Raw genomic sequence first — 20,636 nt, 5'->3', positions numbered from 1 at the left:
TCATGACCTGAGCCGAAGGCAGCGGCTTAACCCACTGAGCCACCCAGGCACCCCTAGTTAGATCTTTTAAAACATTTTTTTACTTTCCACTCTCCAACAATGGCTTACCTGTCCCTGTGCCAAAATTTGAGACACACACAATAAACTTGCTAAAGGAGATGCTTATGCCTCCCCACAACTGTCTGATCTTGTGCAAGGTTTTCTAAGCTGCATGCATGGATTCATCTTCCTAAACACTGCCCTGGCTATGTCGCACAGGAAACCATTAGGTTACTAGTGTGATTAAAGACTTCAGGCACAATTTTCTTCCATTCAAGTTGGTCCAATTAGTTTTTATGCAGCTAAAGATGCCCTCAGGCTACTGGTAACCTAGAAGATTTAGTCATTTGGACTTTGCAAAGCCAACACCATTTAAGACCTCACAGCTTTGCAAATACGCTTTGTGGTTTGTTAGGACTTTTTTTTTTTTTTTTTGCCATCTGTCATAATCGTGTTACTTATGAAAGAATATTAGTGAGGGGATTGATGGCATATGCACCTTTATCCCCTTCCTCAAGAGGAATGTACCCAAGTTAAAAGTCATTTCTTTCACTCAAAATGAAACACGTACAGGTAACATCTAGCAAGAATTTCAGTTCTTTGATGCTAATCTAAGGGACTAATAGAAAGAAAAGGTAGAGAAACAGCCTGCTGCGATCCCTAATAAAGGTGTTTACACAAGGAAAATAAATGCTTTGCCATAGAAAAGGCTGCTAGAGTCATCTGGCTGTTCCTTTTGGCATTTAGCTGAAAACAAATAGATCTATTTAAAACAGATCTGTCACAATGGATAAATGCCTTTCTATGCCTTGCAATGTCTATGCAGCCCACCTTTTCACTGGTCGAAAGAGAAAGACGACATTTCTATTAGAAATGGGATCACCTTTGGCCTAACTTTGGAATAGTCCAGTCAGACTCTTATGAATAAGCATTTGTTAATTTATCAGCTAAGTTCAAAATATTTATTTATTCATGATTTCATCCTGGCTGTTTTCAGAATGTTATTTTGTCTTTGTCAATATTTCCTACTTGATAACGTCCTAAATTAAAACAAATTTATTGCTCCCATTACAGTGAATGGGCAATGGCCAAAGTATTTAATGGGGCCAGAGGTCAGTGCAAAATATCTCTTTCAGGAAAATCAAACCCATCAGCTTTCTTTCAGTGGCAAATGTCCCCAGGCTATAAAAGGCCTGAAAGACTTGGCAATGGGTCATGGCTCTGTTTGAGCCATTAGGCAAATATCCAAGGTCTCGGCTCCCCCATTTTTAAGGGAAAAAGCAATTAGGGAAAGAATTATGAATAAGGGAAAATGCAGCAAAAATTGAAACTGTGTGCTAGTTCCTTGATGGCTCATAAATTTTTAATGTGCTCAACAGTACCTAACAATACCACGGCCTCTCAATTTACCTATATTTTTAGCAGGTATAAATGAGGAACTGTGTAATCCAGTAGGAGGGGCACTTCGCATGCCTTGACTGCTACAACTAAGGACCACCCTTTAAATACAGTAAAAACTCACTTACCCTTCACCTTCTGTACTTACTCTTACCCAAAAAGAGGGAAAGTACTTGAAATTTTAGAACTAGAAGATCTTGGGAGCATGATGGTCATAAAGCTCACCTCTCGCTCTTCTATTTTCCCGCCTCCCATTTTACCAAGAAGGAAGTCGAAGCTTTGTGAAGTGAAATGACTTACCCAAGTTCATATATCAGGGCTATTGTGAAGTCAGGAGATAACCTGAAATTCTGTACTTCTAGTCTTCTTTGATAATTTTTATTCCTATTTTTCAGGAGAAATGGGAAACAAAAATTTGTTGCCTACCTGCTAAGTGTCAAGGACTCTACTAGATGCCTTGCAAATCTTACTACATTTGCTCCATCTTACAACCTGTTTTACATGTGTGGGAAAGGAGTCTAAGTCTGGTTCAGGATCACACAGCTGTAATTCCAACACAGGCCAGGCAGCACATAAACAACCTGCTTTTCTTAACTCAGTTAGCTCTAGAAAAGATTCCAATTTGATTTTATATTATTTTAAAGATTTTATTTATTTATTTGACAGAGATGACAAGAAGGCAGAGAGGCAGGCAGAGAGAAAGAGATGGAAGCAGGCTCCCCGCTGAGCAGAGAGCCCGATGCAGGGCTCCATCCCAGGACTCTGGGATCATGACGTGAGCCAAAGGCAGAGGCTTTAACCCACTGAGCCACCCAGGTGCCCCAAGATTCCAATTTTATACCTATAACTTTGTCTCTCTCCTTCTCTCCGTGGTTAATTATCAAGTCCAATGCCAGGTGCTGTGCTGAGTGCTAAGAATGCCGATATGAGTGTGATGGACATGGACTCCACCCTTTGGGGTAAACAGAAATATAGACATGTACAGGTAAACTTCAGTGCCCGGGGACACAGTACATCCTGCACGGGGTACCCTCCCTTCACAGAGGAAATGCAGGACAAGCAAGGGTTCTCGAGGGGAGGGGACTTCTGGGATAGGTATAGGTTGGGGCATGTGCAAAGACCTAGGAAATCAAATGGCTAAAGTGAATATATAAAATTTTAACTTTCATTTTGAAACAATCTCAAAATGAAGGAAGGTTGCAACAGTGGTACTTTTTAAAAAAAATCCTGAACGTTTTGAGAGTAAGTTGCCAATCTGATGCCTATCATTTCCCAAACACCTTAGTATGCTTCTAAAATAAAGACATTCTTCTATATAGCCTAACCTAATCTTCTGATTTTATCTACTCTCAGATGCCATTCAAGACTTGTGCATTGTCTCAATAATGTTCCTTCCAGCAAAAGGATCAGATTCAGAGTCACACACTGCATTTAGTTGTTCTGTTTCTTTGATTTCTTTCAACTGGAGACAGTTTCTCAGTCTTTGAGTTTCATGACCCTGAATATTTTTGAACAAGCCAGTTATTTTGCAGAATATCCTTGAATTTGGTTTGTCTGAGGCTTACTAATGATTAAATTAAAATTATGTATTTTTGGCGGGAAACATCACAAAAATGATGCTGTGTTCTCTTCATTGTAACCTGTCACATTGTCATTTGACCCATTATTGTGTTCTTAATTTTCATTACTTGGTTAAGGTGGTGTCTGAGAGGACCCACTGTTACAAAATGACTCTTTTCGTAATTAATAAGTATTTTGTGGGGAGTTACTTTGAGACTATATAAATATTCCATATCTCAACCAAATAAGTGAAATATCTTCACTTATTTATATCAGTATGGATTTAAAGTTACTGTTTTATTCAATGGATTATGATGTTACTGTCATTATTTTGCTGCTTAAATTATCTTATAGTTGGCAAGCAGGAGCCTTTTTAAGCTGTCCTTTGATATAGACTCATCTTTGAGTATCTCTTTACTTTCTGGCACCAGACGTTCCGGGCTTACTTTGTGCATTCCTTGTCCCAGCCTTGAAATCTGTCGTTTTTCCAAAGTACCCTTTTCCCTTTTTGTGGAGAACAGTATTTAGAAATCAAGATCTGGGTGCTTGGTGTGTTCCTTGTTGAAGTGTTGCTGCTCCCAGGCCCTCTCACTGAGCAGGTAGAGGTGAAGAACATGCATGTATATACATCCTTGGGTAAATACATTGAGACCTCTCCCACCACCCTCAAATCATACATTCATACCTTTATCTCCAATCCAATCTAACATTACAGTGTCCATTCAGACAGTGAGAAACCTGGTCCCCATTATCATTAATATATTTACTTGTTTGATCATTGCTCCCAAATGTACAAATCTCTGGGTGCTGTCACACCCCCACCCCTCAACACATATCTGGACATCTTCCTTTACCCCACATGGGTTCCACCGTTGCCTCCATGTGGCTGCTTCCCTTCCCCTCTTGGGTTCTGACACCCCACTCTGGGCTATTTCCCCTGGGTCTGCCCCAAGCTGGTGATTCCTCTCTTACCTTGGGCTCCAGTACTCAGTACAGAGCTGTGCCCCGTGTGATGCCCTCCTTACACTCTTAACCTCTTCACCACCCTCATGCTCCAACTTCCCCACACCAGGCACCATCTTGTAACTGACACTCTTCCCAATCTGCACAGAACCACTGTGGCCATCACCTCCCTGCGCGAACATTCTTCCCATTGTGTATGGGATCTGACACTTCACGTGGGGTCACTGCTTCACTGACACGCCTCATGGACGTTCTCCTTCCTAGGCTCAGACTCTGACCTCCCATATCAGGTTTCTCCCCCTATGGATGCCTTCCTCACAATACCTGGGCTCTATTATCTTGGCTGGGTAGACCAAAACCCTCGTGGAAAACCTTCCTTCCTCCCGCTCTAGCTCTGACACCTCAGGCCAGTCAGCTGTCACCCACCACTCTCATCACCCACATAGACATTCTCTGTACCCTACTTGGATTCAGACATCCTGTTCCACATCTCGTGAAGACATCAACCTTGCTCAGCCCTATCTATCCTGTCCTATCTAATGGCTTTTGTAAGAAAGGGGAAGGGAAGAGAAGTAACCAGGATGAACTTTTAAAAATATTCATCAGATTATGTCATGTTCCTGTTCAAAATCCCTCAGAAACTACCCAACACATGCAGAACAACATTCTCATGCCCTGTTCTGGCTGATGAAGCCTTTGTGGTTTGGCGTCAACCCTCGGTGGACTTCACTCTGTAACACTCCCGTCTGCCTCCTGTGCTGTAGCTACAACAGAGGACTTCGATTTCTCCTCTTTTTCCTGTCTGATGAACTCTGCACTTGCTTTTTCCCCCTGCTGCATGCTGCTCCCCAGGCCCTTCCTTGTTTTCATCATTCTAACCAGCCCATCTAAACTAGCCTTCCAGTCTTTCTGACTCTGTATCTTATTAACCTGTTCTAACTGCCTGCATAGTACTTACCACCATCTCATTTTCTTGAGTATTTGTTCATTGTTTGTCACCTGTGTCGCCAGATGTAGTACTCTGCCTTGATCTATTTGGGTAGTCACCTTTAGAATTTTCTATACCTGCTTATGGTTTCCTGTGTCTGTCCTTAAAGGTGGAGATGCATAGCTAATTCTCCTTCCTGCCCACCTTAATGAGACTCCACCAGGGAGGAACAAGAGTTGGTAGATAAATCCTCCATCATCCTTGCTCTTTGTTGGGAGAATTCTGAGCCATGGCCTATACCCTCAGAGGACACAACATGAAATGGAGCCTTAGTTGCTCATGGCAGTGACTTACTCATTAACGTATGCCCTTATTTACTTCTCTTTCCTTCACTGTGCTTGAGATCACATCTCAGGTGGGGGGTGCGGGGGGGGGCGGGATTCACGCAAATCCTTGTCTCATGGTCTTTTTTTTTGGAGGAGCCCAAATTAAGATGGCCTGCCTCTTCTAGCTGGAGGGCAAGTTTCATGACCACAGGGACTGGTTTGTCTCATGTACTACTGTGTCTCGATCCCCAGTGCCTTAAACTAATTGTCATGAACTAGGTATCCAATAAATATGTACTAAATGAATGAATGGTGATTCCTCCCCTGCAACTATACTCATGCTTATTTTTATCAGCTCCTGCCATTTCTTCAACCACTGCCCAAGAATGAGCTGCATCCCCCTGTTACATGCATTGGAACAGTGACTCTGCAGAAGGCTCCTTACTCCTCTTTCCTGTCCAACCTATTCCACCCTCCATGTCTTTGCCAGAGAAATCTGCGAGTGATTCTTTGTTAGGGTATCCTCATATATTCAGTGGTTTTCGGTAGTCTTACAGATACGCAAATGAAACGAAACACCATGGAGAGTCTCTCTTCAAACTTCTGGCTTCTGGGATAGAGGTAAGGGCCATATGGAAAAGAGGCAGGAACCACAGTGGCCTCAGTGTTGCTCGAGGCACTGGCTCTCGCCATCGGCAGAACCTGCCTCACAGTGCATATTCATCTGACCAGCAAGTGGACTGGGGATGCTGCTTTATGAATCTTTGTGTCCTCTGGGATTGACCAGGATAAGTAAACGGGCTGACTTCTTGAAGGTAGCCTTATTATTTTTCCATTGGAGAGATACGTTTCCAATGTATTCAGTTTCAGAGCTATGTGACTTGAAAAAAATTTGGATTTTTTAAGTTGCTAGAACAAGGGTCAGATACATTTTCCTGTAAAGGGGAAGATAGTAAATATTTTAGAATTTGCAGATCATAGGGTCTCTGTTGCAACTGTTCAACTCTGCTATTGCAGAACAAAAGCAGATATAGACAATATGTAAACAAATGAGTGTGGCTATGTTCAGGAAAACTTTACAAAAACAGGCAGAGAGTTAGATTTGGTCCGTGGGGCATAGTTTATCAATGCATCCGTTGGAGCAACACATCAACCCTTTATGTGATGCTCCTCTAAGCCGTCTTCCACCTTTGGGCCAAAGAGTGCGATCCCAATGAGGTAGGATCTCCACTCATCTTTCATTTTAGGAGTTCCTCTTAGGAGAGGAATAATCAAGATGGAAATAAATGTGCTAATGGCAAAACAGAAAAGAAATAGAGTATACATTCATTCCGTGTTTACCATATATCAGATTTGTACAAATCACATTCATTTAACGCTCACTGCAACATTATGAAGGAGGTGATATTCTTATTTTCATCCTGTAGGTAAGACGCGTGAGACTTGGAGAGTTCAACTAACTTGCCTCAGGTCACACAGCTTATAAGCAGTCGAACTTGAATTTGAACTCGGGCCCGTCAGAGCCCAAGCTTTTAACCACTATTTTATAATAATGGCCCCTGGGTGGCTACATAAGTAGAAATTACAAAACCAATTTTATTGACGGAAGATAAAAGTGGCAAGTAGAGAGGTGCCTACAGAGCAGTACATATTCGTTTCCCCTTTTGGATTGAGAAAAGTTCAAAGGCCATCTCTGTTGATTGAACATCTCCAGGCTCTGTTGTATGGATTCAGATCCCTGCAAGAAATTCCATGTTCCTTTGTTCTTTATGACAGGCCAGCCTGAATGGAAAGATTTGAAAACTCCCTTAACTCTTTGAACATGTAGAACATTGATCTTCACAAACCATTTGAAACACCCTAAGGAGGTTACAAAATTACAAGCAATTTTTTTTTTTTTTTGGTTTTTGTTTTAAGTGAATGTATACTAAACCTCTGGGACCTTTGCCTCATCATACAACACCAAAGCTTTCCCTGCGTCCTCTGTGTATTCTTTGCTGTCAGACCCTGAATAACAAAATGGTATTATGTTGCTAGGGTGCCTTGTTCTTATTGAAAAGCTCTTCTCCTGCCAGTAACGTGGGGGCTCTTACCCTACTCTGGTGTGATGTGCTGTGAAGCTTCTTTGAATCCTGGGGCAACCCAGGGTTTGACATTTCCTGCTGAGCCCACCCCTGCTCCTGCCTTCTGTTTTGGCAGGAACACCACTGTGGCTTCTGTAAGAAGTGTCCTGTGACTGGCTGCATAGCTAGACCTCCAGGGTTAGTTTTATGTTGGTATTTATGAAGCCTTGATACGGGGCACTCCAGAGCACCCGCTTTCGGAATGAGAGCCGTGTTCTGTTCCTTACCTCTGTGGCCCTGGCATCTGGGGCCTGGTGCAGAGTATGCTCTCCACAATATTTAATAAATAAATCTAATAGACCTGAACTCCTGGTCATGTCCCTGGCCTCCTGTCTCAGCCCCGGTGCTCCAGGCAGGCTGTCTGAGTGGTCAGGAGCGTAAGGTTTCTAGTTCTGGCACCACCACTGCCAAGCTGTGGCTTGTGACCAAGTTACGTAACCCTCCCCCATGCCTTGCTTTCACTCCTGCTCCCCAGCGCTTGGGTAGCTGCCCTCCCTAGTATGGGCTCCATTAAATTGATCATCGTTGCTTTTCCCCCACTTATCAGTCTTCCCCAGTGCCCAACCCACAGCCTAAGCTAAGTAATAATTACTTAGTAATTAATTAAAATAAGTAATAAGCTACGTAATAATTATTACGTAATTGAATGAGAGGAAAGTAAGTTTAAAAGAAGGAAAAAATTGACTACCACTTCTCTCAGTGCCATAAAGTACACCGGGTAGGGTGTTCCTTTTAAAAAGCAGCGTGATCACGTGACTTCTCTGCTCAGACGCCTGTGGAGGCCAGGTGTCTCAGTCTCAGGAAACGCCCACGTCTTCCCAATGGCCTGTGCCTCCTTCATGATCTGGCCGCCTGCCCTACTCTACTTTGTCTCCTATTACTCTTCCCTAGGGTTGTTTTGCTCCTTTTGGTCTCCTGGCTGCTCTTGGAATTCACAGATACGATCTCACCTCAGGGAATTTGCACTTACTGTTCCCACAAGCTGGAAGGCTCTTCTCTAGAGGCCTATGGTTTTCAAATTCACTCTGTTCACATCTTTGCTCACATGTTATCTTCTGGCTGAGGTCTTCCCTGATCGTTCTGTTGAAAATTGCAAATCACGAGGTACCTGGGTGGCTCAGTGGGTTAAAGCCTCTGCCTTCGGCTCAGGTCATGATTTCAGGGTCCTGGGATCGAGCCCCACATCAGGCTCTCTGCTCAGCAGGGAGCCTGCTTCCCCTCTTCTCTCTCTCTCTGCCTGCTTCTCTGCCTACTTGTGATCTGTCTCTGTCAAATAAAGAAATAAAATCTTAAAAAAAAAATAAAAAAAGAAAATTGCAAATCACATCTCTTTCTGTGCTCCCTGTCCGTCACCCCTGCTTTACTATATTTCATAATTTTCTTAAAAAAAAAAAAGTCACCCTCCTTCCTCACTAGAATAAAAGCTCCATGAAGGAAGGGATTGTTTTGTCTGTTTTATTTGATGCTGTATTGCAGAACCTAGAAGTGTAGGTTCTGAATAAATATTTGCTAAATGAATGAGTTAAAGAATGTCTACAGCCCTCAGAAGTGAGAAAAATAGAAAATCGCGTACGAAGTTTCTTTCTGGAGACATTTATGTGGCTTTTTGCTGATGTATTTTCTGCTACAATTTTTAAATAGGAGAGGGTTTGGGGAGTCCCTGCAGTCAGTCACCAGCTGGCCCTACTTCAGGTCTGGCCACAGCCAATGGCACTAGGCAGCAGCCCTGGGGTCCACATAGTACCAGGTGCAGGGAGCCCGCAATACCCCGCCCTCCTGGAAGGGCCAAACCTGTTTACTCTAGGCAGGCCCACAGAGGCACCCCTCTGCAGATTTCCAAAACCAGAACGGGGCACAGATCGGGCTACTAAAATACCTAATAGGCTCCTCTGATTACTTCCAAATACTATCTGGTATCAATTATCACACTGTGTGCTTTCAAGATTTTTCGCAGAGAAGAATTCACTGGAGATTTTGTGGGCACTGCAGAAAAAAAAAAAAAAATACTCAACTGTGTTTGTGGCTGGCCATAATATGGCTGTGGCCAAATGCCAAAGTTTGCAAAAGCACTTCTCTAGTGAAAGCAGGAGCTCCACATTTACCTGTGCTTTACCTGGGGCTTGGGAGAATTGTCTCCTTCTCTTAGATACACAACCCAGGGAACAGCAAAACACAGACATCACACTCACAATTCTGTGATACGTGACTTTTAACAAAGCCAGATGTTTCACAGAAGGATCAATTAGGATAATGTTTCTAAAAGCACTTTTAAAAAATCATTAAGTGTTAGAACACCTATTTCATCTATGTTTAAAATCTCATTTAACCTTTGTGGCAATCACAAGGGACAGATATTATTATTAACGCCGTCATTACTTTTTGTGAAGACACTAAAGAGCAGAAAGCTCAGCTCCTTCGCCTGAGGTGAGTAACGGGGCCAGTAACAGGGAGGAGAAGACTCGGGACACACATGCAATGCTTCACAGTGTTGACACAGGACAGGAAGTCCTGCGATCTGCTGGAGTGAAGTGAATGTGTGGGCTTCTTGCCTCTCATTAGTAATTTGGATTTTTCAATTCCGAGTGGACATTTGGGCTCGGTGTTAGAAATTTGGGCCTCTGTTGTGAGCCTGTTGATGATTTGAATCATGCAAAACTGAGTTTTAGGTATTCACAGTCTCATCCTTAATTCTCTCTATAGGCAAATAGACAACGTTTCCACTAAAGTCAGGGGCTAAGGTAAAAAGACAGCAGATTTTGAACCTGAAAAAAACACCAATTTTAATCCACAATTGATTCCATAATAAATATTCCAACCAGAAAATGAATGTTATCCTGGGGTTGCTTCCTTGGGTACTATGTGTGCGTAAACACACGCACGCACACACACACACACACACACACACACACACTTTAAAGACTTAGCAAACAACTGCTTTACATTTTTGGAATATGTGGGGCAAAGTCGGATCCCCTCTTTTTCATGCTGCTTTTTAAAGATATATCTTCAGGAGTAAGTCTTCTATACCGTGTTGGAAGAATGAATCATGCAATGCCCACTACAAATATCCCCCAGGCACCACTCTGGAGGTGTACCCCCTCCGTCTACCTCTTAACAGAAGGCGCCCCACTGAAAGGAAACCGAGTCTGGGGAATGGTAATCTGAGCTGCCCCACGTTCCCATAGGAACGCTAGGCACACATTTCCTTTATTTACGGGCATGGTGCAGAGGCTGCCTCCTTTGGATTCCGGCTCTTAGCAAGTGCAAGCAGCAGCTCCAAGCACAGAACTGCCCTAAATGCCTTTCTTTGAAGCCCCGGAGTCCACAGTCTACTATTTGTGTCTGGCCCTGATTCATTCACCTGCTATGTTCAGCTTCCAATAGAGCCTGAACCAGATTAAAAAAAAAAAAAATCCCTGGCCAGTGAATCTCAGCATGAGAGAGTAGGAAAAGTGAGAAGGGTGGGAACTAAGGCAGATAGTCATTACTTCCTATGGTCTGTCTTTGGTGGAATATGGATATATCTCCTTCATTGGGATTTTTTGCTCTACCTGGATCCCAGCTACCTGTTTAGACAATTAACAACAGTTAGATGCAGACCCACAAAAACTCTTGGCTTCCGAGTGGTGATGATTCATAGTGCAAATGGCATTAAAGAGACCAGCACAGGTTTTAGAGAAATTTCTACTTATTTTCAGGATCAAAACACTTAATATTTACGTAGAAATAACTAGAAACATCCATATATAATTTATTCATTCATATTTGCCTTTTTGATTCTGTGCCCCTCTTATCATAAAGTTTAGAATGTTTTGCTGAAAATGGTCTGTTCAACTGCTCTGTGAGGGCAGGGATTGGGTCCACCTTGTTGATCACCATATCTCCCATGCCTGGAGGACAGGGGGTCTTTACCAGTTATTTGCTAGGCAAAAGAAGGAAGAAAGGAAAGAAATTAAAAAAGCTTTACAAAAAACAGAGGCATTTAATGTAGAATATGTGCGTGTGTTTGTGTGTCTGTGTGTGTACATGCATGTATATGATTAGGTAGGAATTTCTTGTGCTGTAATATCTATTTCATATAATACCTAACATTTACTGAGCAATAACTATGTACCAGATGTTTTAGGTTTATGGACATTATTTCACTTAATTTTCATAATAATCATGAAGTAAGTACTATTATTTTCCTTGTTTCATAGATAAGGAAGCAAATAGGAAGAGGTTAGTTAGTTTGGCCAACATTATGCATAGGAAATGGCTTTGCCAGAATGTGGACCCAGCCGGTGGGACTGCATGAATGTGCCCCTTATCACCATTGTAACAGGCTCCATATATGTCACAGTTCCACCTCTGCAAACCCCCCTGGTGACAGGGAGAGGACATCCTCTAAAAATGTCCTGGGGCTAAAGCTGGTTGTAGAGCTCTGGCCCAAAGGAGAAATACTGTCCGTTCTGGGTACTCAGAGCACAGAGAATTGGATCTGTGTTCTCAGAGATAGGACGCCAACCCTGCCCTAGGGAACATGGCTCTATTCAAGCTCCTTTTTACTTCTGCTCCCATGTCCCACTATTCCCAACTGAGTGAATTGAAGCCTCAAGCAAGTACCCCAAGATGAATCAATGTCACATGGAACTTCTAGGTCTAAGTTTAGTGAGGGGCTGCCCTGCTTTCTGTTAGTCTGACTTCAAGTTCCCTCACAGCTGCTTAAACATGTTACATTTCAAAGAGGTCTCCTCTCTGTGTCACCCCATAGGGGACCAAGACTCCCTACCTCTCACTATGTTCCAGGGCTCCCTTCTATCTTCCTTCTCTCTTTTGCTATCAGTGTATTTAAAATGAGGCACAACAATAACGTTGTTCCTTTTTAAAGCTGTAAGACATAACTTTTGATGTCAGAAGACAGAGGTGAGAGAGAAGGCTGATGGAGATAAGCAGAGACTGAGGAAGAAAGAGCCCGAGGCATAGGAAGTGATCAGTACAAGGGACGATGGGGCAAGACCTGGGAGAAAGGGAAAGGCTAGACACAGAAAAGAAGCACCATTTCTCTACCCGCAGATAAACAGAAGAAGATTCATGAAGCTTTTAAAGCAGTTTATAGGGGTCAAGGAGGAAACTTGGTGGCAGTCATGGAGGTGGTCTCAAATTTTTAAGAAAAGCAGGAGGCAAGGTCACATGAATTCTGTGTGTATTTAAATGACATGCATTTACATTTTCATACTAAAGACCCAATCTGAACCTAGTTCAGTCAAAAAAACTCATTCATAATCCAGGCATAGATGAGAAATATAATTCAGAATGGTGAACATCATAAATGTTAAACTTTGGTTTTTTATTTATTTTATTTTATTTTATTTTTTTTAAATCTTTGGTTTATTTCAGCCATAATGTATTCTCATTGTGGATACCTGTCCTCACTTTGAGAAAATTCATGTATAAAACAGAAGTTTCTTTTAAAGATACATTTGGTGGAACTGTTTTGTAAAACTATTTACTTAATAAAGAGATTCTTAGAAGTTTTCTATTACTCTAGCTTCCCTGTAATTTAGTTTACAAAAATCAATCTAAGGACTTTTAAAAGTTGCACTTTTAAGGTAAGGTAATTTGTTTTAAATTGAAGACTAAATGCTTTCTCAGGATGCATATTTGTAAATGGTACTCATGGAAAAGAAATTACATAAAAGCAAAATGTGAAACCAAAAAACCCAATACCATAATTTTGAACTTAAAAAACAGATATTATTTTGAATACCATTTACGTTGGTAAGTAACTGACAGTAAGTTTCCCAGATGGGCTTCTGATAAAACACAGAAACCAAAAACTTAGTCATGATTAGTAGAATTCACTAAGACCCTGGTGCAGAGCTAAACAGGAGAAGTTGATGTGCGAGTAGGAGAATCAGAGGTCCTCTAGGGATAAGAACAACATCTTAGAAAAGACCAAGAGTCTACAACTGCCCTTAGGTTATACTGGTCCTGTAGGTAAAGAGGAAGAAGGAAAATGCCGTGGAAATATCATACACAGAAACAATAAATAAAGGGAACAAAAAGCAGGATGCTATGTGGAAGCAGGAGATACGTAAATAAGAAGGCAGAATTCCCTTCTATCCTTTCAATTCCTATTGAAGGGCTGGATAATTCCTCTAGCCACCCTGACCAAAGCATAGAGGGTCACCTCTAATGGCCCCTTTGTCCTCAATCAGCAAACCTTCTGTGTCCCCTCCACCAGGCCAGTATTTCCCAGGATCTACTGCCCACTCTGTTTCTCCTTACTCTCACTCTTGGGCTGTCACCTGCCCTCTAGCACCCTACACATAGCTGTCAGATTCATTGTTGCTGAGCAAGAACTCTGACTAGGTTCAGAGTTGCTTGAAAACTTTGAATGGCTTCCTACTATATGCTGAGCACAGTCAAAGATGATTACATTAAGTATCGCTTAGAGCAGTGGTTCTCAAAGTGTGGTATCTGAATCATCAGCCTCAGCATCCTCTGGGAACTGGTTGGAAATTCAAATTTTTAACCCTGCATCACACCTCTGGGAGGAGGCCCAGCGGTCTATGCTTTAAGAAGCCTTCCAGGTGATTCTGATGCATAGTAAATTTGAGAAACATTGGCTTAGTGATTAAGACCATGAACTCTGGCTTCAGATGGCTTAGTCTCAAATCCCCTTTTGGCTAACTAGTTATATTCCTTACCCAAGTTGCTACCTAGGTCTCAAATTCCTCATTTTAAAAACGGAGGTCTGAGATTGCTACTATGAGTTATATACAGATCATATATAATGTATAACATGGTGCCTACACATATGGAGCCCTTGACAAATATCACCATTACTAAGTACTGTTATTAAAGGCTACCTCTGCACTGATCCTGAACTACTTCCCATAGTCTGGCTCAGTTGATCCACTCACCGTTCCGGGCAAGTCTTATGCCACTAGCACATATGTGGGCTCAACTGTTTGACATATGAATCAGTGATGAGTGAATGCCAGAAAGTTCTTGGTAATAATTAAGTGCCTTAGGGAAGGAGCTTAATTTGAAATTGAATGCAGTGAAAATTCTAACGAATGTTAATGAGGCATTAATTTACTATCTGACCTGATCATGATAAACCTGTCGCTTTTATTCCCATCTGTAAAATGGGTTTAATGTCATTAACCTCCTTCAAAAGAATTATCCCTACAGATAAATTGCACATGGAAAGTTCTCACAGGTGTTGAAGGTGATTCCTCTAATAGATAATAATGAATCGTATTTGTCAAAAGGGGGACAAACCGTAAATAATCTCCATCAACAGATTGAGAGACTGGGGACAATGATGTTTCTGTTTTATTTGGAATTTTTATCAGTGTTTCCTCAATTCTGCTCATGGGAAATGCATTATAAAAACTTCTTTTAGGCTTCTGTCACATTTGGGTAGAGGATGCTAGAGAAAATATTGTCTGCCATGTGGTTAGCAATTACTGAGATCATTTGTGTGAATTGTCAATAAGGACATGCCTCTATCTAGAATGTAAACACTGGAAAATATCAAAAATAAGCTGCCTGAAGCTATCATAGTAAGGGTTGGGGAAAATGTGGATGTAGGAGAACACATCCATTACTACTTCTGCAGAAATAAAATGTTTGTATTAGTGATGGGAATATTCAATGCCTCCTCCACATAAGAAGTAGATATCATGTTACCATGGTTAAACTGTAGCTTTCTCCACAACTCCTTATTTCTCTTTCAGTCCTAGCCAGATCTTAACTAAAGCCTAATTCTGTCAATATTATAACTGATCTCCTCTGCCACTAGACAGCTCCTTCCCCTCTCCAGGCCACAACAAAGTTGTGGAAATGGCCCTCCTTTAAGACAAGTTTGACCATGCTATCTACTGCAGAGATGCCATGGCCCAGGTCCTAGCAGCAGACATGGTCTGATTGTCCAAGCTCAGGGCCTGTTGAGTTCGGCCTTATATGGATAGGCCCCAACCCAATGAATTTCTTGGTCACAGTACCCTCACACAAGCCCCACAGTAGATGGCCTCACTGTCTCAAGTACAGGCATTTACCGCATTGTACTGACTAGACTCCTGATCTTCAATCAGGAGCCATTTCTTATTTTTGCCTTTGTTTTCAGCATTAGCAAAACGTCTGGAAATTTGGAACCCTCTCCCTATTCTAGTAAGTAGTGCTCGAACAGATGAATGAATGAGTGGATAGCAGCATTCATTGACTAGCCTTCAACATTCGCTAATTTTTTTCCTGGTTCATGGGAAATTTCAGAACAAAAAGAAATGGCCAGGTTTTTAAAAATCTTGAAATACCTAAGTTATGATCAATAAAATTATAGATATAAGTGATTTACTCTTCAGATTCACATTCTCAGCACAATTTCCGCTGGAAGACCCCCGGAGGAGGATGACTTTATCAGGAAGTGGATGATCTCTCTTCCCCCACCTCCCTAGTGAGGCTCTTAAGTACTATTCTCTATTCACATTCTCCACAAAAGGCAAATTTCTCCTTCTTGACTGAGTCAGATATCAGCATTTTTGGGGAATAAAGGAGGTAAACTGGCTCTTCAGGGCATTAAGCCGGCATGGGTACTACAGACCTTTCAAAAACTGAAGATCTCCAGTCCAAAATAGGAGCCAACTGAGGAGGACTAGGTTTCTGAAGATGAAAACCTCAGACTTACCTTAGATTCCATCACCCTTATTGTTGGACCTAGCTCGAATGTCCTTGTCAGATCCCTCTTTTAATTATTTCCATCAGTGATCAGTCTCCAGGCCTCACCTGTTGTCTCTGTCTGAGTCAAACCTTGATCTCCTTAGTTTGACTAAATCGGATGTCAGTCACCTGCCCGACCTCAGTTGTGTTTGACCTCAATTACCTGCAATTTCTTCATGACTCCTGCCTTAATTAGGTCTTCACTGTGCCTCCTGTAGAACTGGTTGCCAACAGCAACCATCAAAGAGACCCCCCAGTGAGACCTCAGAGAGCACATCGTCTCCCAGTGTCCTTGTGACATGTGTGGGTAGTACAAAATATTAGAATTTAACTATAACTTTGGTTAGTTACATATTTTTTTTCTTTCTGAGAAGGCACCCCAGAAAATGTCTTTTATATCTCAAATTAGATATGGTGTGGTTTTCCTGTACAACAGCAAAGGATGAAGGGAAATAACAAGTGGACTGCTCTTTCTCACCCAGGGCATCAGCCTAACATCAAGTCTCTGGCTGGTTTTGTTCCTAGGCTCAGTAAGCCTCTTTTATCCCGTGTGTTCATTTCCTAGGGCTGCTGTAACAACATTCTGAAACTGGATACCTTAAAACAACAGAAACTTACTCTCTTACAGTTCTGGAGGCTGGAAGTCCAAATTCAAAGTTGGTTCCCTCCGAAAGCTCTGAGGGAGAACCTTTTCCCTGACTGTCTCTAACTTTTGGTGACGTGATGTCATTCTCCATGTTCCTGCCTTGTAGATGCTATCACCTCTGTCACCATTGTCTTCACATAGCATTCTCTCTCTCCTCTTCTTAGAAGAACACAACTCGTAATGGAACAAGGGTCCACCCTGCTCCAGTATGACCTCAACTGATTGCATCTGTAAGAAGCCTATTTCCAAATAAGGTCATGGTTTGAGGTACTGGGGGGTTAGGACATTGACCTGTCTTTCTGGGGGACACAATTCAATCCATGGCATCCCCTCACATTAGAAGCCATAGCCTTGACCTTGTTTTCATCATGCATTCCAAACAATTTCCTATGCTGTCCTGGAAAGAACACACATGGGCTTTCTGGTTAGTCAGACTGGGGTCAACCCCAACCTCCCTACTTACTATTTCAGGGCCTAATTTCTGTTTTGACCAGTTCTGCCATCTTCAAAGTAAAAATATCTACCTTGCAGGTAGCTAGGAATATTAAATTAGATAATATAAATATGGTACATAGTTAATTCTCAATAAACTTGATGAGAATTTCCTCCTGTAATGAATGGTTATTAAATAGCAGAGAGGGGGAAAAAAGCACTTTCTACTAGAATAAACCTTTACATCAATGTTTCTTTTGGACTTAATAATGAGCATTTCAGTACAAGTACACATACAGTTGTACCAATTGGTGAAAGGATCATAAAGCCCTTTCAGCTTGTCAGTTTGTGAACCTCTAAAAAATGTAGAGTTGCGGGTAAATGTTTTAAAAACAATTACTCCTGACATTTTGGTAAGAATGCATTTATTAGACCATGTCTCATACTTGATTGTGAAAATAAACAAGGGCCTAAATGATCTGGCTTTAAATGCTCTATAAAATCTCTATTTCAGTACTCTGTTCTATGATTCATCAAGGAAGCTTCCATTTTGGTGTGTCCGGGGTAAATCTGGCTATGTGAAGTCTTTCAATTAAAAAAAAAAAATGTGGTTATGGTTTACTGCTTGACAGTCTTTTTAAGGGAGAAAAGGCAGGCACTGAATCACCAAGATAACTTTATTTAAACTTAATTAGTTGTTGAAGGATTATTTACTCCCTTTAGTCTATAAAAAAACAAAGGTCTGTCAGCACCAGATGCATCTGATTTTTGCAGATGTGGCTGTGGCTTCTGAAATCTTTAAAGATTCATCTTAAATATGCTTTCAGGTCTCCCTTTTGTGAAACTTTGACAGGATAATAGAATTAGATTTGCTGAATTTCACTAAACTGTAAAGTAACGTGTCATCAGCTTCACTAACTTCTCAAAAAATATTTCTCTCTGGTAATGCTCATCAATCTAGCTTTTCAACCCCTAAACATGAAACTCTGAAACAAAAAGGATGACTCCATCAGTTTCACAAGTGACAAGATGTTAAACATTTAACACTCCCACATTGTAGCACCAGCTGCTTCCGGATAATGTAGACTTGCTTAGGTCTGGTTTAGAGAGAAAGAGAGGGGAAGAAAAAGAAAGAAGGGAGGACAGAAAAGGAATAACTCATAGTGAGAGCAAATTCTCTGCAGATGTGGAAGATTCTGAGGAGGGATGTGTCTGTGGAACGAAACCTCCCTCCAGAGCGAACGTTGCCAGGGAGTCACCACCAAATCCTCAACTCCTAGCAGTGCCCTTGTATCTCTGTCTGTCCAAGGACTCACTCTGATTAGAGCACTAAGCACACTGGATTAAAACAATTTGTTCATTGGGGCACCTGGGTGGCTCAGTGGGTTAAGCCTCTGCCTTCGGCTCAGGTCATGATTTCAGGGTCCTGGGATCGAGCCCCACATCGGGCTCTCTGCTTAGTGGGGAGCCTGCTTCCCTGCCCCCCTCCACTGCCTACTTGTGATCTCTCTCTCTCTGTCAAATAAATAAATAAAATTTAAAAAAACCTAAAAAACCAAAAACCAATTTGTTCATTAAGGGAAGGGATGGAGTCTCAGTCACGTACATTTCCAGATTCCACTGTAAGTGCTCAGTAAATGTCTGCCGAGTGAATGACCTAGAAAAGCACGTGCAGCCCTGCCCTGGGGCTCATGCCAATTCTTTGTCCACAACCAATTTCTCCTTTCAGCCACTTCTGCTGTGATCCCCGGCCCCCCGAACAGCACTGACTGAGCAACTTGGGTGCTCCGTTGACCTAACGACAAAATCCTTTGACAAAGCCTCTGTTAACCATCCCACACTAGCATCAACTTTATAAAGTCAGGAGTGTTTTCTAAGTGTCTTGTCATGAGGGATGCTTAGGAGATGGCAAAAATCATCTGTGGTTTTCCGTGGTAAGCCTTTTTCCTGGGCAAAGGCAGAAAAAGCCAACTCTGCGTAGTTGCTTGGTCTACCCAGTCATATGCTTGTTGAGAGGGAAGTTTTCCAAGTGGAGTGAGGCACGCCATAGCAGAGTGCCCATTTTGAAAAACATGGTACGAAGCTCCCTACAGGGAAGACAGAACAGTATAAATAGCACCCTGTCAGTGGTAGGTATCGGTTCTGTCATCAATGAACTTCTGATGAAGAACTACCATGTGCTCGATGCTATTCTAGGCACTCAGGATGAAGGCAGATGGGAGTGGTGTGGGAGTGGAGATGCATATAAAGAGGAATAAGGCATATGGCTGAGATGCTGGGCAGTTAACCCAGTAGGTCTCAGTTTTATCATTCACCTTTCCATCTAGAGATTAGCAAACTACAGGCTGTGAAACCTTTGGGTAATTTCTTTCTCTTTTTCTTTTTCCTTCCTTCCTTCCTTCTTCCCTTCCCTTCCACCTAGAACCTTACATCTTTATTTCTCTTTCCCCTTTAAAAAGACAGCCTCACAAACACAATCATGTGGATGGTGTCATCAGTGTGAGATTAGCTGAGTGTCAAGAACAACCCCTGCAATGCTGCCTGATTGGCACAGTTCCAGAGGCTGTTCTTGGGTTCAAGGTGAACCTCTACTGTATCTATGTCACTCCTGTCTCATCTGTATCACTACATTTTCTCTACCCACCCGAGTCTTTTTGCTGACCCATTCTAAACACAACTGCAGAAATCATGCTTGTTCATTCGCTTGAAATTTAGACTCGTGCCCCAGTGTGATTTCAACAAAGACGACTGGTTGCTGTATTCAGTCCCATTAAGAGCCTCACATGCTCGCTGTCTGCATGGAGAGAATGAGGTCTTAGTGCCTGTTCACTGAGAGAAGGAATGGGGCCTCACTTGTCTCCATACTTTTATTTCTATTTCTGCCCATTTTAAATCTTTATTCCTCTCTTCTGCTATGTCACATCCCACTCTCTGCTCTTCCCCAAATGTATCACTCCGGTTCCCACCTCTCTACCTTGGTCCCGATGCTTTCTTTCCCTAAGACACCTTTTCTTCCCTTCTCTGTTCGGCAAATTCTCCCAGATTCAAGTTAGGCAGCATTGTCTTCAGGAAGCTTCCTTTGACCCTCCCCAGATGCCAGAGCATCCTACTCTTGGCTCAGTACTTATCTTCCCATTTGCTCCTCTGACCTCCTCACTAGACTACATTCTATCAGAGCCAAGGAGAGATGTTATCCATCTTTATATTCCTAATATTGACTCAGGATCTGGCACATAGTAGATGCTTAATATATGCTAGATGAATACATCTCCAGTGGAACAACCTAAAGAAAGAGCAATAAATCAGCAGTAGCAACAGAATAAATGAAGGGTCTGGACGAGTGAGGGAACATGATGCCTACATCAGGCTTTTCTCATCTATATGTAAAATATTGGTAATCTTTAAAGAAAAAATGGGAAAGACAAAAAGGGAGGAAAGAACAACAGGCAATGTATTCAATTCGCCAATAGTATTTATATAAGACTAGCTACCAAAATACTGGGGGCTTTCTG

At 42.0% G+C, this 20,636-nt stretch overlaps 1 protein-coding gene across 5 annotated transcripts in view; it reads right to left on the bottom strand.

Annotated features, from left to right (window-relative positions):
- The window catches only part of TNNI3K (TNNI3 interacting kinase), a 317,149-nt gene that overhangs the window by 9,468 nt on the left and 287,045 nt on the right, over positions 1-20,636 (bottom strand). The window contains exon 24 of one of the 5 annotated variants that reach the window (XM_082686567.1): positions 6,791-6,996. The exons of 3 other annotated variants lie outside the window; for them this stretch is intronic. In XM_082686567.1, coding sequence (XP_082542693.1) covers positions 6,945-6,996 — 52 coding nt within the window. In that variant the 3' untranslated portion in view covers positions 6,791-6,944. Of the gene's footprint in view, positions 1-6,790; positions 6,997-11,182; positions 11,260-20,636 lie in introns of those variants that run through there. One more of the 5 variants, XM_082686568.1, reaches the window with a different exon arrangement.

This window comes from Mustela nivalis (genome assembly GCF_964662115.1).
Source record: "Mustela nivalis genome assembly, chromosome: 10".
NCBI classification, from domain to species: domain Eukaryota; kingdom Metazoa; phylum Chordata; class Mammalia; order Carnivora; family Mustelidae; genus Mustela; species Mustela nivalis.
The sequence above is the reverse complement of the archived record's forward strand: the minus strand, read 5'-3'. Positions and strand labels throughout refer to the sequence as shown.